The sequence below is a fragment of the Lepidochelys olivacea genome, assembly GCF_965140295.1.
Source record: "Lepidochelys olivacea isolate rLepOli2 genome assembly, chromosome: 8".
Taxonomy (NCBI): domain Eukaryota; kingdom Metazoa; phylum Chordata; order Testudines; family Cheloniidae; genus Lepidochelys; species Lepidochelys olivacea.
The window spans coordinates 37,952,185-37,976,661 of NC_140418.1; the positions used below are offsets into that span (position 1 = coordinate 37,952,185).

General features: G+C 40.4%; 1 protein-coding gene across 8 annotated transcripts in view; it reads left to right on the forward strand.

Moving 5' to 3' along the window:
- LOC311524671 (protocadherin alpha-C2-like) overlaps nucleotides 1-24,477 on the forward strand; it is a gene marked incomplete at its 5' end in the record, with an annotated part of 339,113 nt that overhangs the window by 59,123 nt on the left and 255,513 nt on the right. The window contains one exon of one of the 8 annotated variants that reach the window (XM_084636012.1): nucleotides 19,183-21,559. The exons of the other annotated variants lie outside the window; for them this stretch is intronic. Coding sequence (XP_084492138.1) covers nucleotides 19,199-21,559 — 2,361 coding nt within the window. Of the gene's footprint in view, nucleotides 1-19,182; nucleotides 21,560-24,477 lie in introns of those variants that run through there. 8 annotated transcript variants of the gene reach the window in all.

Genomic DNA, 24,477 nt, shown 5'->3' on the forward strand with positions numbered 1-24,477 from the left:
CTACTCAGCCTACTACACCAGTTACTCTGTTGGTTCACATGGTAGAGGCCTGTGTTGTGGATATAAAGAGCCTAACCCTGTGGGTGACCCATGTTAGGGGTCAATATGATTTTATATGATGAAACATTTGTATTTAAATTTTTAATTTTTTAAAAACCTTAAATTACATTAAAAGGACCTATGTTAAAATAAAATTCAGGTTGAAACGTCAGTTATTCAAAGTTATGAAATGCCAGAATTAAGGTTGCCCAAAGAATATTAACTCGGCCCCATCATGGGTATGCATTATGATACAGTATATAATTACATGAACTGTATACACACACTGTTTTCCACAAGACCCCTATGTTGTTCAATGCATAGGACAGACTGTTCTCTGGGAATTAATCAAGGTTGTGTAGTGAATGAGTATATTTTCTGTAGGAACCCAGCCTCATTTGTTGCAGAAGCTGGAAGGTATATGGTGAATGAGGCAGAGAACTGCAGAAAGAGAAAGGATGGTTTTGTAGTTAAGGCAGTTGAATGCCACCCTAAAGAACTGGATTCTGTCCATGTCTCTGCCACAGAGTTCCTATGTGATGCTGGGCAAGCTACATAAATCTAAATGCATGCAAGTGGACAATGTATATTCCTCATTTTCTGGATATCCAACTAGATACATCTGGGCTCTGATTTGCAGAAGTACCGAGCACTAACTATATCTGAAGTCAGTGGAAGCTTTGTTCCAAACATATAAAGTGCTGTAAAAATGATTATGTTCTCTGAAGATATGGCCCTAGGCTTCTCAGATGGGCACCAAAATTAGTTGATCCTTCCAACAGTTTTGGCTTTCATCACTGAGCCTCATTTCCTCATGTGTGAATTGGAATAATAATACCACCTTGCCTCACAGGGGTGTTGTAAAATTAAATTCAGTAGTGTTTGTAAAGAATTAATATTCTACTATCAGAACAGGAAATTAATAATTCTGTATTCAGTGTGGGGTTTGGATGGTGTGTATCACATAATGCGTGGCACCACACATTGAATGATGATGATAAAAGTAATATTGAATAGCTACCCATTCAGTATGCACTGAGTGAGGGCTCCTGAGGAAAAATAGTTTATGCACAAGGGGGCTGAATTAAGTTTGCAAGAGAAAACCTATTTGTCAATAACCCTACCGTCATTGCAAATATCTTTATTTTGCCTACTATAATCCTTGTCCCTGGTAGCCTCTTGGGTCTAGATTCATTAAAGGACTTAGATATTGTGATGCTGAGTGTCATGGTACCTAGAAAATTGCTGGGATGCACAAAGCCAGATTTAGGCATGGGGACTCCCTATACAATGAATGGGAATGGATAGGTGCCTCAGAATGGGAGTGGGGAGCACTGAGAAGGGAGCTGCCTAACATAGCCAATAGGAGCTATCAAGGTGAGAGGTGTCTCCTAAGCCCTGCCTCTCTCAGGGAGTTAAGTGCCTAAATCCAGACTGGAAGGAGATGCCTATCTCTGCTTGGGATTGTCAGCTGTGAACCCTCACCTGCACTCAGGCACTTCTTGCAAGAAGCTGGTGGTGGGAGGGCAGAAGAGGGAAGAGGAGGAAGAAAAGAAGAAAGAAGAGGGGACGGATTAGATGCTGGGTCTTGCAACCTCCCAGGTGATACTCCACCCACCGGGTACAGAGACATTCTTATGTGATTTCTGACCTAATTACCATTTATTTATTTACCTAATCCAAAATGGACTAGATTCAACAAGAGATACTCAGGGAGTCCCACATCAGACTAGGACATGGGCCAGTGGTTAGGACTCTCACCTGGGAGGTGACAAATAAATATTCAAATCCCTTCACCCCCTTAGGCAGAGTGGAGGGACTTGAACGTGTGGTCTCCTACATCCTGGGTGAGTATCTTAATCACTGAGCTAAAAGTTATGAGGGAGTGTCTTCTTCTCCCCTCCCGCATTTTTTGTGGAGGTAGATGGCCTCTGAGCATGCCAGATTGAGCCCACATGCCAGTTAGGCAGAGGAACACCTTTCTTCTCCCTGTTTGTGAATTGCTCTAGGATTTAGGTGGCTGGCCACCTAGAGAGAGACTAAAGCACATATGCCCAGAGGCAGAAATATAGACATCTAGGGAATTTTTACTGCAAAAATGCAGGTGCTGAGGGAGTTTAGGCACCTAGAGAGTTAGGCAGCTGCTGAGGAAGGGTTTTGTGAATACGAGTGGCATCTCAATCTGGGATTTAGGTAGATGAAGTTAGGCACCTTTGAGAATCTAGCCTTTGTATTTAGAATTTTTAAATTGTGTACCAGCAGCATTAATGGTCACACCATCCTCTTCCTAATTCCAATTGGGTAGGAGAACTGAAACAGACAAACTCAAAATTTTACACAAATAGAAAATTACCCAAAAGCAAAAAATTGAGTGAAAACTAGCAAACATTCAGTTGTTTGGTAAAAGACATTAACACCTTTAACAATGACCCTCTTGCCTGTCCCTTCTCAGTCATATTCATCCTCCTCACTTAGAAAGTCTTCATATTGTTATAGATGAAAATGGCTATTTTGCCAAAAACAATGTATTGAACTTTAACATGCAATGAATATTAATTTGGGAGTGCTCTTAGAGCCCTAATTCAGGGGGACAGTATCGCAGTCTCTCAGTCCAGCCACTTCCTCAGTGGCAAGTCGGGGTGGAAGAGACCTGGGCCCACTCATTACTCTGGGTCCCGGCCCAGGCACCCTGTAGATGGCTGCCACTTGCATCCCCTCTGACTCCTCAGTTAATTTCCCTGGGCCACTTCCCTGCAGCGTAAAGCACCCTTCTTTGTCCTTACCTCAGGGCTTCAGTCCTCCAGTCTTAGCAGCTAGCCAGGAGCTGTCTCTAGCTTTCCTGGTCCCTTCTGGCAGCACTGCTCTGTCCAGGGTGCTGGCACTCCTTCCTCCTGCTAGGAACCTGATCTTCTGTGCTCAAGCTCCAGGCAGCTACTGAAGCTGCTCTGCTCTGCAACCCTCCTTATATGGGAGAGCCCAGCCCTGATTGTCTGCTCCTTGCAGCCCCTCTCTAATTATCTGCCCCCTATGCAGCCTCCTTAGGACTCTATTAACCCCTTATGGGCCAGTGTGGAGCAGATTTCCCATCACAGTGAACCAACAATAGTTTTAAAATGAAATGCCCAGTAACAGATTTTTAAACATATAGAAGATGTTTGTAAAGCCATGTGTTCCTTGTCCTTTTTAAAATAATTTTCCACTTTTGCCCTATTTTCTTTATTGTCTATATTAAATTCATTAGTATGCTTTACGTCCTTGCCTTATTCCTCTTTGAAAAGAGAAGGTATTAGAGCTACATCATTTTATAAGAACTATTGGCTGGGGTGATATAATGCTTCTCTTTGTGTCATAAATTCAGAGCCATATCCTGGGGCATAGTGTTGTATTTAAATAATTCAATTCAACCCCATCAAAGGCTTTTTCTCACATCTAATGATAGGAGAATCTGAGTGTTCTTTTGGATCTGGACTGAATATAGTATTTTTAGTTCCCATCTTGTATTTGTTAGGTATATCTACATTTCATAAATCCTGTTTGGTCTTTATTAATATAGCTTGGTGATACCTGAAGTGGTGTACTCTACAGTGCCTTAGCCAGAATCCTTACACGTGAACTTAGTAAATAAATTGATTTGTATCGTTAAAATCCAATTCAGGTTTGGGAATGACTTCTGCACAGAGGTTTATATTTCTTTCTCTCTGAATATTGTGTAACACGCATCTGTGAGAGGCCTATCCAATTTTATTTTAGAGCTTTATAATATTTTATAATTAACCTATCTTGAGTCAGGGCATTACCATTTTCATACCATCAATGGCTATTAAGATGTCTTCTTCTGTGATAGATTGTTCAAGCATATCTATATCTAAAACCTGAAATATGGAGTATCATTTTGTTTATCTAAAGTGCATTTTCTCTTAATAATGGATAATCTATTATGTGCATTTTTACGATAAGTTGAAAATGCATCATGTAGTTCTTTGGGGTGGGTAACCATTTCTCCATGGCATTTCTAACTGTTGGGATGACATAGTTAGTTGACATTACTTTTAATTTTCAGACCAATAGTTTGCTTTCCCTTTGCTTATTTGTTTTTGTTTTTTGTTATTGTTGATTTTGATTTTTTTTGTACTGGAGGTCTATTTCTCTGGTTTCAATTATAGTCTAGGTTAGTCTATTTATTTTGAATTTAAGAGGGTCCTATTAATACATCAACCTCTCACTAATGTTTTAAATAGGTGCCAGATATCTTACATTTACCGTTATGTGTATGTATGATATCTTCATCCACATTTTCTAAATATTGAATAATATGATTTTAAAATTATTTACTTGGTCTGGATCTTGTCATGGGAGACAACTCAAACTCCAGGTTTTCTTAGAGAGCTTTTTGTCCCTCAAGTTAAATGTCAATTCAACTGGAGTATGGTTTGACCATGTAATATTATGTATGTCTGCATGCATAGTCTGCAGGAAGATGGTCTTCTGCAATTCTGGTCAGAATTTAACCAGAATCAAAATCTATCCTGAACAAAGGTTATATGGGTGAAAAAAGATTAGAAATCTTATTCATATGAGACTTCAAATATATTTCAATCCCATTGTCTCTATGCTTAAAAAGACAATGTCCTAGAAAGACAATGTATCTTTAAAAAGACAGTGTATCTTTCCATTGCTTCAATATATAGATATAATTTCCTCATAAAATTATTTCTCCTTCTTGGATAGAGTCTAAAATCCTATATTACTCATTAAAACACTGTTTTTTATTTGAGTTACGGGCATAAATTGATCTTATTGTAACTCTTCTGCCATTTAAATATCCTTTGAGGGTAATAAATCTACCATTAGTATCTATAATTTGGTCTATTATTTTAAATCTAGTGTGTTTGGATAAAGGAATAGCTGTTCTTTTTCAACTCTGGCAGAGGCATAATAGTTTTGTCCCAAATATATTCCCTTTAAGCCACTCTCCCATCTCTCATTAAAATGTGTTTCTTGTATACAGAAAATATTGGATAGAGTTTTCCTTAGTTCTTGTCATAAATATAAAGGGAAGAGTAAACCCCTTTAAAATCCCTCCTGGCCAGAGGAAAAATCCTCTCACCTGTAAAGGGTTAAGAAGCTAAAGGTAACCTCGCTGGCACCTGACCAAGATGACCAATGAGGAGACAAGATACTTTCAAAAGCTGGGAGGAGGGAGAGAAACAAAGGGTCTGTGTCTGTCTATATGCTGCTTTTGCAGGGGATAGAACAGGAATGGAGTCTTAGAACTTTTAGTAAGTAATCTAGCTAGGTATGTGTTAGATTATGATTTCTTTAAATGGCTGAGAAAAGAACTGTGCTGAATAGAATGACTATTTCTGTCTGTGTGTCTTTTTTGTAACTTAAGGTTTTGCCTAGAGGGATTCTCTATGTTTTGAATCTAATTACCGTGTAAGGTATGTACCATCCTGATTTTACAGAGGTGATTCCTTTACCTCTATTTACTTCTATTTCTATTAAAAGTCTTCTTGTAAGAAAACTGAATGCTTTTTCATTGTTCTCAGATCCAAGGGTTTGGGTCTGTGGTCACCTATGCAAATTGGTGAGGATTTTTACCAAACCTTTCCCAGGAAGTGGGGTACAAGGGTTGGGAGGATTTTGGGGGGAAAGACGTGTCCAAATTACGTTTCCCAGTAAACCCAGTTAGAGTTTGGTGGTGGCAGTGGATATTCCAAGGACAAAGGATAAAATTAATTTGTACCTTGGGGAAGTTTTAACCTAAGCTGGTAAAAGTAAGCTTAGGAGGTTTTCATGCAGGTCCCCACATCTGTACCCTAGAGTTCAGAGTGGGGGAGGATCCTTGACAGTTCTATACTGACCTTGTGTCCTTTAACCACATAATTTAGCCTATAACATATATTCAGGCAGGCTTAATAAGAGCTAATTATTACAATAAGATCTAAATGATTATAAGGTACACTGCTTTGAACATTATAATCATTTTTATATATTGTATTCTAATCCATCAGAAGTAGCTATACTTTCCTGAATTCTTTTGAGTAGATTTAAAACAAAACAATGTGCTTTCTTAAACAATCAAAACCACAGTATACTTATCAGATCATTTCTTAATGTAACCTTATACCCCACTTCTGTTAAACTGTCTTTGGGGTATATCATAAGAGTAAAAAGTTTGAGTGGTGAAATAAAATAAATATTCGTAATAAACAGTAATATTTTACCCATCATTCTCTATCTTATGCTTCCCTTCTATTGAACTACTTCTGTAGTGCATCTGTTTGTTGTTCAGATTTTGGTGTTGACCTTTACACACTTTTCTTTTAATGGAAGTTATTGGGGAATACATAAATTCATAGATATTTAGGTCAGAAGGGACCATTATGATCATCTAGTCTGACCTCCTGCACAACGCAGGCCACAGAATTTCACCCACCACTCTTGCAAAAAACCTCTCACCTATGTCTGTCTGTGCTTTTGAAGTCCTCAAATCGTGGTTTAAAGACTTCAAGGAGCAGAGAATCCTCCAGCAAGTGACCCGTGTCCCATGCTACAGAGGAAGGCGAAAAACCTCCAGGGCCTCTTCCAATCTGCCCTGGAGGAAAATTCCTTCCTGACCCCAAATATGGTGATCAGCTAAACCCTGAGCATATGGGCAAGATTCATCAGTCAGCTACTACAGAAAATTCTTTCCTGGGTAACTCAGATCCCACACCATCTAATATCCCACCACAGGCCATTGGGCCTATTTACCATGAATATTTAATTACCAAAACCATGTTATCCCATCATACCATCTCCTCCATAAACTTATCAAGTTTAATCTTAAAGCCAGATAGATCTTTTGCCCCTACTGCTTCCCTTGGAAGGCTATTCCAAAACTTCACTCCTCTGATGCTTAGAAACCTTTGCCTAATTTCTAGTCTAAATTTCCTGGTGGCCAGTTTATATCCATTTGTTCTTGTGTCCACATTGGTACTAAGCTTAAATAATTTCTCTCCCTCTCCGGTATTTATCCCTCTGATATATTTATAGAGAGCAATCATATCTCCCCTCAACCTTCTTTTAGTTAGGCTAAACAAGCCAAGCTCCTTAAGTCTCCTTTCATAAGACAAGTTTTCCATTCCTCGGATCATCCTAGTAGCCCTTCTCTGTACCTGTTCCAGTTTGAATTCATCCTTCTTAAACATGGGAGACCAGAACTGCACACAGTATTCCAGGTGAGGTCTCACCAGTGCCTTGTATAATGGTACTAAAACCTCCTTATCCCTACTGGAAATACCTCTCCTGATGCATCCCAAGACCGCATTAGCTTTTTTCATGGCCATATCACAATGGCAGCTCATAGTCATCCTATGATCAACCAATACTCCAAGGTCCTTTTCCTCCTCCGTTACTTCTAATTGATGCGTCCCTAGCTTATAACTAAAATTCTTGTTATTAATCCCTAAACGCATGACCTTACACTTCTCACTATTAAATTTCATCCTATTACTATTACTCCAGTTTACAAGGTCATCCAGATCCTCCTGTAGGATATCTCTGTCCTTCTCTAAATTGGCAATACCTCCCAGCTTTGTATCATCCTCAAACTTTATTAGCACACTCCCACTTTTTGTGCCGAGGTCAGTAATAAAAAGATTAAATAAGATTGGTCCCAAAACCAATCCTTGAGGAACTCCACTAGTAACCTCCCTCCAGCCTGACAGTTCACCTTTCAGTAGGACCCTTTGTAGTCTTCCCTTTAACCAATTCCTTATCCACCTTTCAATTTTCCTATTCTTATCCAATTTAACTAATAATTCCCCATGTGGCACGGTATCAAACACCTTACTGAAATCTAGGCAATTTAGATCCACTGCGTTTCCTTTGTCTAAAAAATCTGTTACTTTCTCAAAGAAGGAGATCAGGTTGGTTTGGCACGATCTACCTTTTGTAAAACCATGTTGTATACGAAGCTTTCCATATATCTTCTGGATCATCTAATTTAGCTTTATGTCACATCTGAATAATAATGACTTCTTTGCTTCAACAGTTATCAAAGAGAGGGCAATAAGGAAGACAAAGTATAAGATTTTATATGTATAGGAAAAACAGCTTTATATTTAATTAGCTGTTGATAAGAGCATGAAGAATTGAAGGAAAAAGTTACTAATATTAAAGCCACAGTGTGCAACTATGGACTTTGAGGTGGTGTTGATTTTCAATGTGAAAATAAAAGTGAGAGTGCATGGGATAAAAATAGGTTGTGATGATGCTGAGGAGATGAAAACTTTCCTCATCTGATATGAGCACCAATAGAGAAAAAATAATGATAAATGTTTGAATGATTCTGTCAACAACCCTACAGCTGACTTCCTCTCTGATTTTGACTAGGATACATTGCTTTGGTGTGCTATTTTTCCTGCTTTATAGTCATTATATATTTATTCTAACTTGCCTATAGTGCATTTTTATTTTTTTACTTTTTTATTATTGTCCTACATGGAATATTTCAGTGTGTATCTCATATACTAGGCAAAATTGAAAGCATCTGGAAGATTTTGATTAGATAAAATATAATCTAACTGCATATTTCAAAAAAATCTTCTTTCTGTTTGACAATGTCATTAATAGTTTTATTATAATTTAATTTGAAAATTACAAATACTTTGAATTTTGAAATTTAAATTACATGAAATTTAAATTTTTATATAAATTTTTAAAAAATTATAAATACTTTAAAATTTTACATAATATAAGAATTTCCATTATTTAGCCAAATCCTGAATGCCTTTCTCTGGAAAAAAATCCAAAGAAGCCAAAAGAAGTAAAGTCAATGGAAGCTTTGTCTGAATAAGGAGTACATGATCTTCCCCATTTTCTTCAGTGAAAGTTCTCATCTGGGAAATGGATATATGGCCAAAGTTTTCTGACATGGCAGTCAAATCTTTGGGAAAGTCATAAATCAAGGGGAAAATAGATGCTGAGTGACACAGTCATATAGCATGACTTTCACCTCCTAATAATCCAGAAGGAAATCATATCCCACCATTCTAAATCCAGAATTCCCCAATTGCATGTTTATTATAGTCATAGTCATCTAAATGTTATAATTTCTGAAGACAGAAAATGAAATACAAATTTTTCTAAAATAAAACCTGATTTTACTAATTATTTTATGCTTAGGTATACTGTTCAAGAATCGGATTTGGTTGTCAAAACTTGCATCTTTTAAATATTTGGATGAATTTTTCAAACATGACGTGTTTTTCCCCTCAAAATGTAGAGAATGATTTGTTTATTGAAAATAAAAATAAATTCTACATTAGTGGGTTTAGTTGCTATAACTTTTCATGCAGTCTTGTTGAATTTCCAATTAATAGCCACATGCCTGATGATGTGAGGGACCAATGCGCTGAGCTCCAATTCTACATCACTGGACAGAGCCCATAACTGAATAGACACAGAAAGTGAGGTTGTATGACAAGCAATGCTCCTTATGTTTATCAAATGAAATCTGCTATTCCAAGTTGGTTCTCTTTCTAATACATTAGTAAGTAGCACAGTAAATCTGTGCAGTGTTTTTTATTAACAGAGGTAGTAACCTGGAAGAACAGACTGTTTGGCAGCTGTCACTGGACTGTGTGATCTTAGGGACACAGGTTGTCTTTTTCTTCTGTGTTTGTACATCACCTAGCACAACGGTGTCTTGGTCAATCACTGGTGCTCCTAAGCACAACAACAACAACAAATGCAGACTACCCTGTATCAAATTGGATTATAATTCAACCCACTTTACCTTAATTTATCATATTTCTGTCTATGATTTATCTATTAGATAATTACCCATGGAAAAGTTTGGTATGAATAAAATAACTAGCGTAGGTTACTTCAGAAATGCACAGTTCGGTTGTCATGGCAGATCTGTTAAAAAGGACTCATAGGAAGGAGCAGGTTTAAGTACTAGGCAGCCACATCAAATTTGTTCTAAGATGCTAGAAAGATGATAAAATGAGATTATGCAACATGTCAACAAGCTGAGATAAACAACAATATTCACTCAATGGAAAACACATGTGTGCTTCAGTTCCATATAAGGAGAGATTAATAAGACTTGGACTTTTTACTTGGAAAAGAAATGACTAAGGAAGGATATGATAGAGGTCTATAAAATCATGTCTGGTGTGGAGAAAGTAAATAGGGAAGTGATACTTACTCCTTCTCATAACACAAGAACTAGGGGTCACCAAATGAAATTAATCAACAGCAACTTTAAAACAAACAAAAGGAAGTATTTCTTCACATAATGCACAGTTAATCTGTGGAACTCTTTGCCAGAGGATGTTGTGAAGCCCAAGACTATATAACAGGGTTCAAAAAAGAACTAGATAAGTTCATGGAGGGTAGGTCCATCAATGGCCATTAGCCCGGATGGTCAGGGATGCAACCCCCGTCTGAAAGTCCATAAACCTCTGACTACCAGATCCTGGGAGTAGACAACAGGGGATGGATCACTTGATAACTGCCCTGTTCTGTTCATTCCCTCTGAAGCACCTGGCATTGACCACTGTTGGAAGACAGGCTACTGGGCTGGATGGACCATTGGTCTGATCCAGTATGGCCGTTCTTATATTCTTATGATATATGTTTGCATATTTTTTGTTAAAAGGAAAGGATGTCAAGTACTATTGAAATAGTAAATCTTAAAATGATTTTCTTTTACTGTTATATACATGAAGGAGGAAATTGTCTTGTGCCAAATAGTGGACCAAAGCACCAGGGGAAATTCCTTATCTAAGACTTTTTCTGTAAATCCATACATTTACATTTGTTTTCTTCAACAAGTTCAACAACTTCATTATATAATTTTGAAATTGCATCATTGAAGACTCTAATGATCACTACCAAATTTTCAGTCTGTGGATGTCTGCTATTTCCTGGAGTTTGAGATACTATAATTTAAGTATGTACTGGTACCTTTTCCATACAGATGGTTCTTAGTAATATCTTCAGGTCCATTCTTTTTTTCCTTTTAAGTGTCTCCCCTACTCGTTGCAGGCCCACATGTCCCCATTTTAAAAAAGGATAGGTGTTTTCTCATACAAAGCTTAGATTATATCGAATTGCCCTAAAGGGAGAAGCTTAGGATTGGCACTCACTCTTGCTTTATTCCAGGCTTTTGATATAATGGAAATTGCTGAATAGGAACTCATTTGAATATGTCTCATCTGTTTTGGTAAGAAGAATATTGTCCCATGGGGTCAGTGAAAGTTTCCTGCAGGCAATCGTTGTCCACTGGCTATTACTATCCCAATTGTTCTATGCTACACGATCTGTAGTTGTGCTGCTCAGTTCTATAGGGTAAGGGGCTGCTACCACCTTTCTTGCATAATGACTTATACAAAGTTTTTCTATTAACTCCAAGGACCATTGTCCAAATAAAATGAAACATGGAGGACTGTGATTCTTCTAATACCTCAATAGGGTTTTATGTTGACAATTTTACCATCATGGCTGTACTAAACCACAGAATTTATTATTAGCTTATTTTATTTGATTAAATCTTTCAATAGATTTTTTTCAACAGAAATGTAATGTACATTGTATAATGTTTCCAAATGGGGGATAATAAGTATAATAAGTATAAGTATAAATAGTAAGTTACTTTATCAAGGTTTTTGCACAGTGGAAGCTGATTTTTCTTATATTTTTGATATAATTGATTCTAAAACCCAAGGTTTCTCTGAATTGGATGATTTTATTCATAACATGAAGCAGTGGGGTAAGGAGGTCTAAAATCCTCATAAAAACATCATCTGTATGTAGTACAACTTTAATATTTAGGCCTCCTGCATTTATTCCATTGTTACTGAATCTTTTATTACTTTGTTTTGGTTTGGAAATGGTTTCAAGACAATTAAAAATAAGAGTGGTGGCAGGGACAGCCCTTTCTGGGTGAATCTCTGAAGGCCAATAAGTTCAGAGAAGCTATGACTAATTTGGAATCTGACTATAAGAGTTTTATAAAGGGATTCCATCTGCCTCATAACTTTTTCTCACATCAACCAGTATTCTTCTGAAGTAATTCCATTCTCCCTGACCAAGACTTCTCTAGATCAAAAGACAGCCATATACTAAGTGTACTATTTGACTGGCCCAAATGGATTACACCTGGAACTCTCCATATGTTACCCACTACTTGGAAACATCTAATAAATGGTGTCTGGTATCTACTAATTACTTATGCCACCAGAAGGTCTACCCTAGTGGCAAATACCACGCCAAATTCCTTCATATCAATATTTAGTAGGGAAATAGGTCTATATGAGACACAATACATTTTATCTTTGTCAGACTTCACAATCAATGAAGTATGGGCTTCTAACATAAATTGTGGAATTTGCAAAGAATCTAACAGTCTGTTAAATAAAATGCTAAATCTGCTGCTGAATCTTTATGATATTGACTAAAGAGCCCAGCAGGGCCTGGTTACTTGCCAGCAGGCATCTTTTAAATTATATTATGAATGTCTTCTGCACTGATAGGTCTAGCTTAGCTTCTCTCTTGGTTCTTAGTCAAAGCAAGTAAATTAACAGTTGCAATATACTTTTAGCTGATTTTTATCTAAATTTCACTTGTATAGAATAAGTGTGAAAATGTTCAAACATTTGGTATATTTCACTGTTTTATTATTCAGACTTTACCACCTTCTATTTCAATGATGTTTCTCGTTCCTCTCACTTACCTCAGTCTATAAGCTAATTTTTAAAGTTAACACTACTTTAGCTCACAGATGACTCTTTCCATTTAATATGTAAGAAAAGCTTTAAGTTGCCCTGCCTGTGTTGTCAAGTTTTTAGAAAACGTTTTGCCTCTGTTTATTTATGTAATATATATATTACAATATTTTAATTCCTGGTAATAAGCAGTTTCTTTCAGGTTCCCTTTCTCTTGCTATTACAGTCAGTTTACCCTAACATATTCTTTTATATGTTTCTCATATGGTATTAAGACTTCCCTTTTTTCATCCTTTGAAAGTATTTGTCTCACCTTTCAAAATGTTCAGTGGTACTGGGTCCCTCTGAATGAAGATATGTATGCCTGGATCTAGCAAAACATGTTAGCTCTTGTTTAACTTTAGACATAATATTTGTCCCATTGACTTCGATGAAACTACTTGGGTTTAAAGTTAAACAGGTGCTTAAGTGCATTGTTGGAGGGGACTCAGTGTCCATGCTTTTGGCTTTTACTGCTATTCTACTGAAGGAAGACGCCAACACTGGAGGTTGGCCTGGCCATTTACTTGCCGTATAGTGGCCTCATTGAAAAAGGGTCACAAAGAAGATCTGCCTCATACTGAGAAAGAGGAGCGATCAGCAGGTTACCTCAAGTGCCTATATACAAATGCACAAAGCTTGGGAAACAAGCAGGGAGAACTGGAAGTCCTGGCACAGTCAAGGAATTATGATGTGATTGGAATAACAGAGACTTGGTGGGATAACTCACATGACTGGAGTACTGTCATGGATTATAAGCTGTTCAGGAAGGACAGGAAAGGCAGAAAAGGTGGGGCAGTTGCACTGTATGTAAGAGAGCAGTATGACTGCTCAGAGCTCAAGTATGAAACTGCAGAAAAACCTGAGAGTCTCTGGATTAAGTTCAGAAGTGTAAGCAACAAGGGTGATGTCGTGGTGGGAGTCTACTATAGACCACCAGACCAGGGGGATGAGGTGGACGAGGCTTTCTTCCGGCAACTTGCAGAAGTTACTAGATCGCAGGCCCTGGTTCTCATGGGAGACTTCAATCACCCTGATATCTGCTGGGAGAGCAATACAGCGGTGCACAGGCAATCCAGGAAGTTTTTGGAAAATGTAGGGGACAATTTCCTGGTGCAAGTGCTGAAGGAACCAACTAGGGGCAGAGCTCTTCTTGACCTGCTGCTCACAAACCAGGAAGAATTAGTAGAGGAAGCAAAAGTGGATGGGAACCTGGGAGGCAGTGACCATGAAATGGTCGAGTTCAGGATTGTAACACAAGGAAGAAAGGAGAGCAGCAGAATACAGACCCTGGATTTCAGAAAAGCAGACTTTGATTCCCTCAGGGAACTGATGGGCAAGATCCCCTGGGAGAATAACATGAGGGGGAAAGGAGTCCAGGAGAGCTGGGTGTATTTTAAAGAATCCTTATTGAGGTTACAGGGACAAACGATGTGTAGAAAGAATAGTAAATATGGCAGGCGACCAGCTTGGCTTAACGGTGAAATCCTTGCTGCTCTTAAATACAAAAAAGAAGCTTACAAGAAGTGGAAGATTGGACAAATGACCAGGGATGAGTATAAAAATATTGCTCGGGCTTGCAGGAGTGAAATCAGGAAGGCCAAATCACACCTGGAGTTGCAGCTAGCAAGAGATGTTAAGAGTAACAAGAAGGGTTTCTTCAGGTATGTTAGCAACAAGAAGAAAGTAAAGGAAAGTGTGGGCCCGTTACTGAATGAGGGAAGCAACCTAGTGACAGAGGATGTGGAAAAAGCTAATGTACTCAATGCTTTTTTTGCCTCTATCTTCACGAACAAGGTCAGCTCCCAGACTACTGCACTGGGCAGCACAGCATGGGGAGAAGGTGACCAGCCCTCTGTGGAGAAGGAAGTGGTTCGGGACTATTTAGAAAAGCTGGACGAGCACAAGTCCATGAGGCCGGATGCGTTGCAGCCGAGAGTGCTAAAGGAGTTGGCGGATGTGATTGCAGAGTCATTGGTCATTATCTTTGAAAACTCATGGCGATCGGGGGAGGTCCTGGAGGACTGGGAAAAGGCTAATGTACTGCCCATCTTTAAAAAAGGGAAGAAGGAGGATCGTGGGAACTACAGGCAAGTCAGCCTCACCTCAGTCCCTGGAAAAATCATGGAGCAGGTCCTCAAGGAATCAATTCTAAAGCACTTAGAGGAGAGGAAAGTGATCAGGAACAGTCAGCATGGATTCACCAAGGGCAAGTCATGCCTGACTAATCTAATTGCTTTCTATGATGAGATAACTGATTCTGTGGATGAAGGGAAAGCAGTGGATGTGTTGTTCCTTGACTTTGGCAAAGCTTTTGACACGGTCTCCCACAGTATTCTTGCCAGCAAGTTAAAGAAGTATGGGCTGGATGAATGGACTATAAGGTGGATAGAAAGCTGGCTAGATTGTCGGGCTCAATGGGTAGTGATCAATGGCTTCATGTCTAGTTGGCAGCCGGTATCAAGTGGAGTGCCCCTAGGGTCAGTCCTGGGGCCGGTTTTGTTCAATATCTTCATAAATGATCTGGAGGATGGTGTGTATTGCACCCTCAGCAAGTTTGCAGATGACACTAAACTGGGAGGAGCGGTAGATACGCTGGAGGGTAGGGATAGGATACAGAGGGACCTAGACAAATTGGAGGATTGGGCCAAAAGAAATCTGATGAGGTTCAACAAGGACAAGTGCAGAGTCCTGCACTTAGAACGGAAGAATCCAATGCACCGCTACAGACTAGGGACCGAATGGCTCGGCAGCAGTTCTGCAGAAAAGGACCTAAGTGTTAAAGTGGATGACAAATTGGATATGAGTCAACAGTGTGCCCTTGTTGCCAAGAAGGCCAATGGCGTTTTGGGATGTATAAGTAGGGGCATTGCCGGCAGATCGAGAGACGTGATCATTCCCCTCTATTCGACATTGGTGAGGCCTCATCTGGAGTACTGTGTCCAGTTTTGGGCCCCACACTACAAGAAGGATGTGGAAAAATTGGAAAGAGTCCAGCGGAGGGCAACAAAAATGACTAGGGGACTGGAACACATGAGTTATGAGGAGAGGCTGAGGGAACTGGGGATGTTTAGTCTACGGAAGAGAAGAATGAGAGGGGATTTGATAGCTTCTTTCAATTACCTGAAAGGGGGTTCCAAAGAGGATGGATCTAGCAGATGACAGAACAAGGAGTAACGGTCTCAAGTTGCAGTGGGGAAGATTTAGGTTGGATATTAGGAAAAACTTTTTCACAACGAGGGTGGTGAAACACTGGAATGCGTTACCTAGGGAGGTGGTGGAATCTCCTTCCCTAGAAGTTTTTAAGGTCAGGCATGACAAAGCCCTGGCTGGGATGATTTAGTTGGGGATCGGTCCTGCTTTGAGCAGGGGGTTGGACTAGATGACCTCCTGAGGTCCCTTCCAACCCTGATATTCTATGATTCTAGGATTCTAGGATTCTAGGATTCTATGATCAGTATGTGGCTAATACTGGTATGAGCTTCAGGGGGTTAGGAAACAAGAAGCAATCTCTTACATAATCTCTTCTAGAATCAAGAATTCACATTTCCAAAGGTACTTTGCATATTTATAGGCCAATCAAACTCATCTTCCCTTTAAATTGTCTGATCTATTTATTTGTGTGTTAAATGTTAAATTAAGGTATCTAATATTTACCTCTTTAGAAACAAAGCTAAGCAGAGTGGGGAAGAACTTGTCAAAGAAAGATTTTTATCCTCTTCTATTAGAGATATATATTGAGCAGATGATGGTCTCTTTGCCCACAAGGTCACACCTTATTGTTATGAATTGACCAAATTTGTCTTTTTTGGCATATTTGGCCTCCGATTGTAATGATTTAGAAATCAGTCTAGACACGCCTTCCATACTGTAGACATACAATTCCTGCCTGAACCAGGAATAGCCTATTTCTTCTTTCACATTTCTAATGAGATTATTGTAAAGACTCATAACTAGTCTTTATTTTTTGTAAGTATTCAAACCACTAACATTTAAATTAAGGTGCTAAGATATAGGGACTCCTGTTAATATAAATCATGCTTTCTTCATATAACATTACCCATTCTTGTCAAATGTAAAATTATTGTCATTGCTACACTTTCTCTTTTCCTACTAATTCAGTTGTAAATTTCCCATATTTATACCAAACAGGTGTTTTAGTATTTTTGACTGCTTGATCTGTGAAGGCTGAAATACTTTTCCTCTCGCCCTTTCCCCTCTTTGTTTCCTTCTTAGAGGATACATCTTTATGGTGGGAAGCGTCCTACTCATCCACATCGATTTGGTTTCATTTCTTTTTTCTGTTTTTAAGTCTGATCCCGACGTTATTAGCAGGTTTTAACTGAGTCTCAGTTCTGATAATATAACATGAATGTTAAGGGGAAATCAAAGCTTAAGAGGGAGGGACCAACAGTTTCTTACATTGGCACAATGCAGAGATCTGGTGTTTCTTCTGAGTGCCTTTCTTATTCTTAATGTGAGCAAGGACAGAGTTTGAAAAATAGAAATGCATTGTCCCTCCACTTCCAATGGGACACGCCATTCTCTAATAATTCTCTTTAGGTGCTCCTTGTTCTCATAGTAGTGCAGCCAATTATACAATAGGTTGAGTCCGTGCATCTACGTGTGGAAACACTGCGTGGCATGTTCTGTTTTGGTACATAGGAGCTTCTTTCTCCTTCCCAAAGAATTATCGTAGTAGTGTTTTCATATATTTCTCCCCATTTTCTATCCCTTCTGTGAGTTCTTTCAGTCTTAACGCTATTTTTTCTCTTTGCCTTTTCAAATCATTTTAAGGTCCAGATCAAACTTCTTGATTTTAGCCAACTGAATTCCTTTATCTACATTAGTTAGTATATCAGTACATTCTTATCAGTAAATTCTTCTACGTATTTATTACTTCCTGAAGATGGTTTCCATCTCCGTTTATATTCATTTTTATTTCAGATAATATTTCTCTGATGTCTGCCTTTGTAGCAGGCACATTCTTATCCTTGTCCATTGCACGTTGTTTGCCCACAGGTAGCTCTGTAGTGGGTCTTGCTGCTTCTCTCTGGTGGCGTGCATAGAAGCTGTTAATATCATAAGCAGCTTTCTGTACAAGCATCCTGGATTTGGGAATCTCCAGACACCTGTCATATGAGTTTTCAGGGATTCATATTTATCTAAGTCATCTCAGTTGGCAAACGTACAGACAGACCATTGCTTTGGTTCGCTAAACAGGAGCAATCGCTTGATGTCATGGTGGATTATATAACGCATAAAATACAAGGGGGAATGGGGAGCTCGAAAGAGTTAGCGAGAGAGAGAGAGATGGGAAAAACTTGGCCACTGTTCCTGCCTCTTCTGGGATCCTTCCGGATACTTATGGAATATTCCTGCCCAAGCATCTCTAAGGTGCTTATCACCATTATCTATTTTGATAAACACACACAAGATGACGAACTGATGACAAAATATGAAAAGCACAGAATGAAGGTACAATAAATTAATACAATTGAACAGTTATATAGTTCAATTATTTCTCATAGGTTCAAGTATATTAATATAATTTGTATAAAATATTTCTCCACACTCTTAGGCTAGCACTCATTCCTTCACCACAGAAGAGCCATAGAGTTTGACTACCCAACATTTCACACATTCGAAAGACGTGGGAAATTTTGGTCTGATTTATCTACTGAAAGAAGGTCAGTACCTTGAATGTTTGCAAATGAATTTTTCCTACTATTTGTACCTGAACACGTAGATCATAATAGAGTATCTTTTGAGGTAAATCATTTTGTAAAATAATACATAAAATACTAGGGCTTCTAAAAATATTTTTCACACCCTTGTCTTACTAATTAATAACTGAATTTGAAAGGAAAAGGACACAGGCATCGAGGAAAATTACCAGAAATGAAAAATAATACATCTTAGGGGACAGCAACTAGCAAAAATCCCATGCTATCTAAGGGAGTAGATTCACACAATCAAATTAGAGTTCTATAATTTCCGGTAAGAATATAAACTATTTTAAATGTTAAATTAAAAAGCACAATACTGAAAACCAATGGCGTCATCAGAATAGTAAAACACCACGAAAAAAGTGTATACATTACAAAGAAAATAGTGTTACAACTATTGATAATCATTGTTCACTTACACATTCACAAACACATGGTGTCGCTGTCCCCTAAAAATCCGTTTCAGTAAGAAAAGAAACACATAGCTCCCCCTTCAATTTAAACGACAGCCTTAGATGAAACGTCAGGAGGGCTCCCGGATGTGAGAGAACTGGATTTAATTAAACTGCTTTCAAAGGTACCGCATCCCCCCCATTCACTGGACTCTGCAATTCGCTCAGTTCAAAACTGATTTATAAACCGGCACCGGCGCACCGCCCAGTGTGCGCGATGGCTCTTCTCCGGCGAGACTCCCTGGGAACCGGGCAGCTGCTGCGGCTGGTTCTGCTACACACGGCCTGGGAGGTGGGCAGCGGCCAGGTCCGTTATTCCCTGCCGGAGGAATCCAAACAAGGCGCCTTTGTGGGCCGCCTGGCCCAGGACCTGGGGCTGGAGGTGTCGGAGCTGGTGTCTCGGATGTTCCGGATGGTCTCCAAAGGCAGGGGAGACTATTTTGAGGTAAATTTGCAGAGCGGCGTTTTGTTTGTTAAGTCGCCAGTAGACAGGGAAGAGGTGTGCGGCCAGAGCCCCTTGTGCGCCATTGACCTGGAGGTGATAGTGGACAAACCCCTGAGGATATTTCACGTGGAAGTGGAGATACAGGATATAAATGACAATGCTCCTGTGTTCCCCGTAAATGAGCAAAACCTGGGTATTGCAGAATCACTAACCCTTCCAGGTTCGCGTTTCCCACTAGAGGGCGCGTTTGACGCAGATATTGGTACAAACTCTCTCCTGACCTATAAACTCAGCCCAAGCGAACATTTCACTCTAGATGTCACAGCTAACGATGACCAAATCAAATCTGCAGAGCTTGAGTTAAAGAAATCTCTGGACAGAGAGGAAACCCCTGTATATCGTTTATTTCTCACCGCCACTGATGGGGGCAAACCGAAGCTCACCGGCACAGTTCAGCTGATGATCACGGTGCTGGATGTGAATGATAACGCGCCTGTGTTTAATCAGTCAGTTTATAAGGTCCAAATGCTAGAAGGTTCAGCTAATGGGACATTAGTCATCAAACTTAACGCCACAGACTTGGATGAAGGTATTTATAAGGATATTACATATGCCTTTAGCAGTCTTGTTCCTCCCCATATTAAGGACACGTTTAAAATATGTGAATATTCTGGTGAAATTAGGGTTAAAGGGAAAATGGATTTCGAATACATTAACTTGTACGAAATTCAAGTTTCGGCCAAGGATAAAGGGAATCCCCCACTGGCTGGACACTGCAAAGTTGTGGTGGAAGTTTTAGACATTAACGATAACGCCCCTGAGTTAACAATAACGTCTCACTCTCTGCCGGTGCCGGAGGACGCTCCCCCGGGGACAGTGGTGGCTCTTATTAGCGTCTCCGACCGGGACTCGGGAGACAACGGCAAAGTCACCTGCTCCATCCCCCCGGACCTGCCCTTTCAGCTCGTCTCCACCTTTAAGAATTATCACTCGCTGGTGCTGGCGGAGGCCGTGGATCGGGAGCGAGTGTCTGAATATAAGATCCTGGTGACAGCCAGAGACGAAGGGGCCCCGTCTCTCTCGGCCAGCAGCAGCATTTTGGTGCCAATCGCGGATGTGAACGATAACGCCCCTGCTTTCCCTCAGCCCGTGTACACGGTGTTTGTGAAGGAAAACAACCGTCCCGGGGCCCATCTCTTGAGCGTGTCGGCGTCGGACCCGGACGTGCGGGAAAACGCCTTTGTGAGCTACTCGGTGGTGGAGCGCAGTGTGGGAGAGCAGCAGCCCGTGTCCAGCTACATCTCGGTGCACTCGGAGAGCGGGCACATCTATGGGCTGCAGCCCTTTGACTACGAGGAGCTGCAAGCGCTGCAGTTCCAGGTGAGCGCGAGGGACGCCGGGTTCCCCTCCTTGTGCGGGAACGTGACTGTGCAGCTCTTCGTCCTGGATGAAAATGACAACGCGCCGGCAGTTTCCCCGCCTGCCTCCGGCCGCGGCTCGCCAGGGCCCGAGCTGGTTCCGCTGTCGGCCGGCGCAGGGCACGTGGTGGGCAAGATCCGAGCGGTGGATGCGGATTCCGGCTACAACGCGTGGCTTCGCTACGAAGTGCAGGAGGCCGGGGCTGCGGGGCCTTTCCGGGTGGGTGTGTACAGCGGGGAGATCAGCACCACGCGGGCCTTGGAGGAGGCGGACGGCCCCAGCCAGAGACTCGTGATCCTGGTGAAGGACCATGGGGAGCCGGCGCTGTCAGTGACAGCCACGGTCAGCCTGTCCCTGTTGGAGAGTCCGCAGGCTGTGAAATGGGACTCGAGGCAAAGGGTCGGGAGCGAAGGGCCCTTGGTCGACATGAACGTGTCTTTAATGATCGCCATTTGCTCGTTGTCCGGGCTGTTTGTGCTGGTGATTGTCGTGTACGTTGGCCTGAGATGCCTCTCGGGTCCGGAAGTGATGTGCGGTCCTGGGAAAGCCACTGTGGTGTGCTCGAGCGAAGTGGGGAGTTGGTCCTATTCCCAGCGCCAGAGCCGGAACCTGTGTGTCGGGGAAGGCACCGCCAAGAATGACCTGATGGTTTTCAGCCCCAACTTCTCTGACTCTGCAGAGAATGGTGAGCACGAGAAACTACAGGTAGCACAGGTGAGTCTGGTGTATCTGCATGTGGAATTTTTCTTACTATATGTCTAAATAATTGTGGTTAGAATTCCATATGGAATTTGTTTCGTCTGTAGAATAACGTCATTTACCATCTAATGAACAATTTCTTCATATAGTGGTTCTTCATGTAAGGTATACTCTGGACAGCTGTATAAGGTGAAAACACCTGTGACTGTTTTATCTGGTATCCATTTGCCGTATTTCAAAATATTTGGATACCAAGTGTAAAGGGCCAACAGTTTTCGAGATACTGTTTGAATGAAAATAGTACACGTGTTTGTAAAATTCAGATAATGAGGCTTTAAATATTAACTGAAAGCATGGAGATCATTTCTCTGAAAAAGTTTTTTAAGATAAAGATATCCACTTTTTCTCATTGTACTCCAGTTTTCAAGAGCATGCAGGCGATCTAATATTTCCTGTGCTATGAAATAATGGGAGTAAATAAATGCTGTTTCAGTCAAGCTATCTCTGCTTGGAAAGATTTGATTTAGTGCTGTAGGTCAGCATCAAGGCATGAAGTTCCCTACCATGGAACCTGTTCAACATGGAAAACATTGATACAAAGGGATATAAATTCCGTGTTGAAGTGTGCGGCAGACATTACTACAGGGATATTTATGTGGGGTTATTTATGTATATATATACTTTCAAGATTATGGACAAAACTTTATAACTAAAGGATAGTTTAGGAAGGGATAGCTCAGTGGTTTGAGCATTGGCCTGCTCAACCCAGGGTTGTGAGCTCAATCCTTAAGGGGGCCATTTAAGGATCTGGGGTAAAAAAAATTGGATGATTTAATTGGGAATTGGTCCTGCTTTGAGCAGAGAGTTGGACTAGATGACCTCCTGAGGTCCCTTCCAACCCTGATATTCTATGATATTTTGTAAGCAGAAGGATAAATCACGTGCAGTATTTGGTCAAGTGTGATGCCGGTCTGTTCTTTGGCCAATTAATATTTTAATAATAATTTGGTGGAACCCTCTTCTCTTAAAAAATGTTCCATCAAGATCAATATAGCCTCAGAGTATCTATTAGTAGAAATATCGTATCACTCTTTCGCTGTGTCTTTAGCTAAAGTTCTATCTCAGCCTTGAAAGAGCGTTCCTTTTCCTCCTCATTGGTGGCCCTCGCTACACCTGTTACTTACTGTTTTCCATTCCATCAGTCTTCTCTCTTGCGTTTGCAGTAGAGGCATTTTTACATTTCCCATATTACAGTTCTACCAGATTGTCAGCATGTATGTATCAGCGTTCTTAGCATCTTTTATATTTGCTTTTAGGGCTTGATTGTGACACTTCGAGATGTATCTTCCTCCGCAAGTAGTTCCATTTAGTTTAATGAGACTTGGCGCCAAGGGCTATTCAAAGTGAATAAAGTTACCACAATCTAGCCTGTGTTGATGTCACTGATAGTGGAAATATAATAACTGTTGTTGAACGAAGAGCAACTGGAAACATTTTAATGGAAAATGTGATGGTTCTAATAAACTATCTGGATGTTGGAAGCCAGTTTTAAATCTCTAGTTTTGTCATCAGGAATTTAAAACTTGCCCGTGATATCTCTAAATGTGGAGTGGACCCCGCTTGCTTTACTCCGGCTAGTGTTTTCTTTGACTTCACTGAAAATAGGAATTGCTGCTAGACAAAAATGCCTGAAATTGTTGGAAAAGGGTTGTTACAAGGAATACGACCCGGCAATTCAGATGAAAGTGCAAATGGAGAGGTGCTTTACTAATAATGTTCCATTTTATCCGAACCGGCTTTTACTTTCTAACCCCAAACAATTAGAATTTCTTGTTTCTGGTTTTCTCTGTGAATGTCTCACAGAGGGGCAGTGTGGAATGAGAAACCTTTCACCATAGCGAATAAAGGAGAGATTTTACTAGGACCTAGGAGTCTTGTTCTTTCCTCCAAAGTCGGAAAAATACTGACCGATTTGAGTTCAGTATTTTAAAGATGTGATGGGGAATGTAAATATAATAAAATGCTGGGCTTCTCAGCTATAGGGACACTCAAGTGAAAACACATTCTAGTATCAGAGGGTCTGTATCGGCAAAAAGAATGAGTAGAACTTGTGGCACCCTAGAGACTAACAAATCTATTCTTTACACTGTAGTATGTGTGTCCAGTGGTATGGAAAATGGAAACACTAAAATGGAAGAGGGTTTCTGACTGAATTTGTTTCCAGTAGAGGATAGATTGGGGGAGGAGTGTAAGGGGTGCTGATAGTACTGCTCCAAGCTCCCCACAGAAAATAAACTCTGCCCTTGTGAGTAGCCAGAATGAGGCACCTCATAGGAAATTTGTGGTCCTCTGTGATCGCTTGAGGTCAAGGATGATCTCTTTCATGGGTTTTATTCTTTATGGATCCTTTGCTGACTGAGGAGTCTGATCTTTGAGCACCAGGCTCCTTGGCAGATGTTGCAGATGGTGTTGGAAGTCAAAGTTGGGACATGATTGCTGCATGACAGTTGTCTTTTCTTTCTTCTCTGGCACTTTTCTGTGACCAGGGCAAGGTGATTTTCCTCAAAAGTGGATGTTTCTTCTCTGATAAGTCTTTGCCAGTTATCCCTATCCTGGGCTACTGTCTCCCAGTGTGTGGTGTTGATGCCACATCTCTTGATGTTTATCTTGAGCGTGTCTTTAAAGCATTTCTTTTGTCCTCCCCATTTCTTTTCTTCTTTGGTGAGTTGGGCATACAACAATTGATTTGGTAAGCGTACATGAGGCATGCGCACACAGTGCCCGCTCCACATCAGCTGGTGCTGGATAATCAGGGCCTCTACATTGAAGATGTCAGCCTCTGTGAGGACACTGACATTACTGCAGCGATCCTCCCACTTTATGTTGAGGATCTTCCAAAGAAAGTGCTGGTATTGGCATTCCAGGTTTTTCAG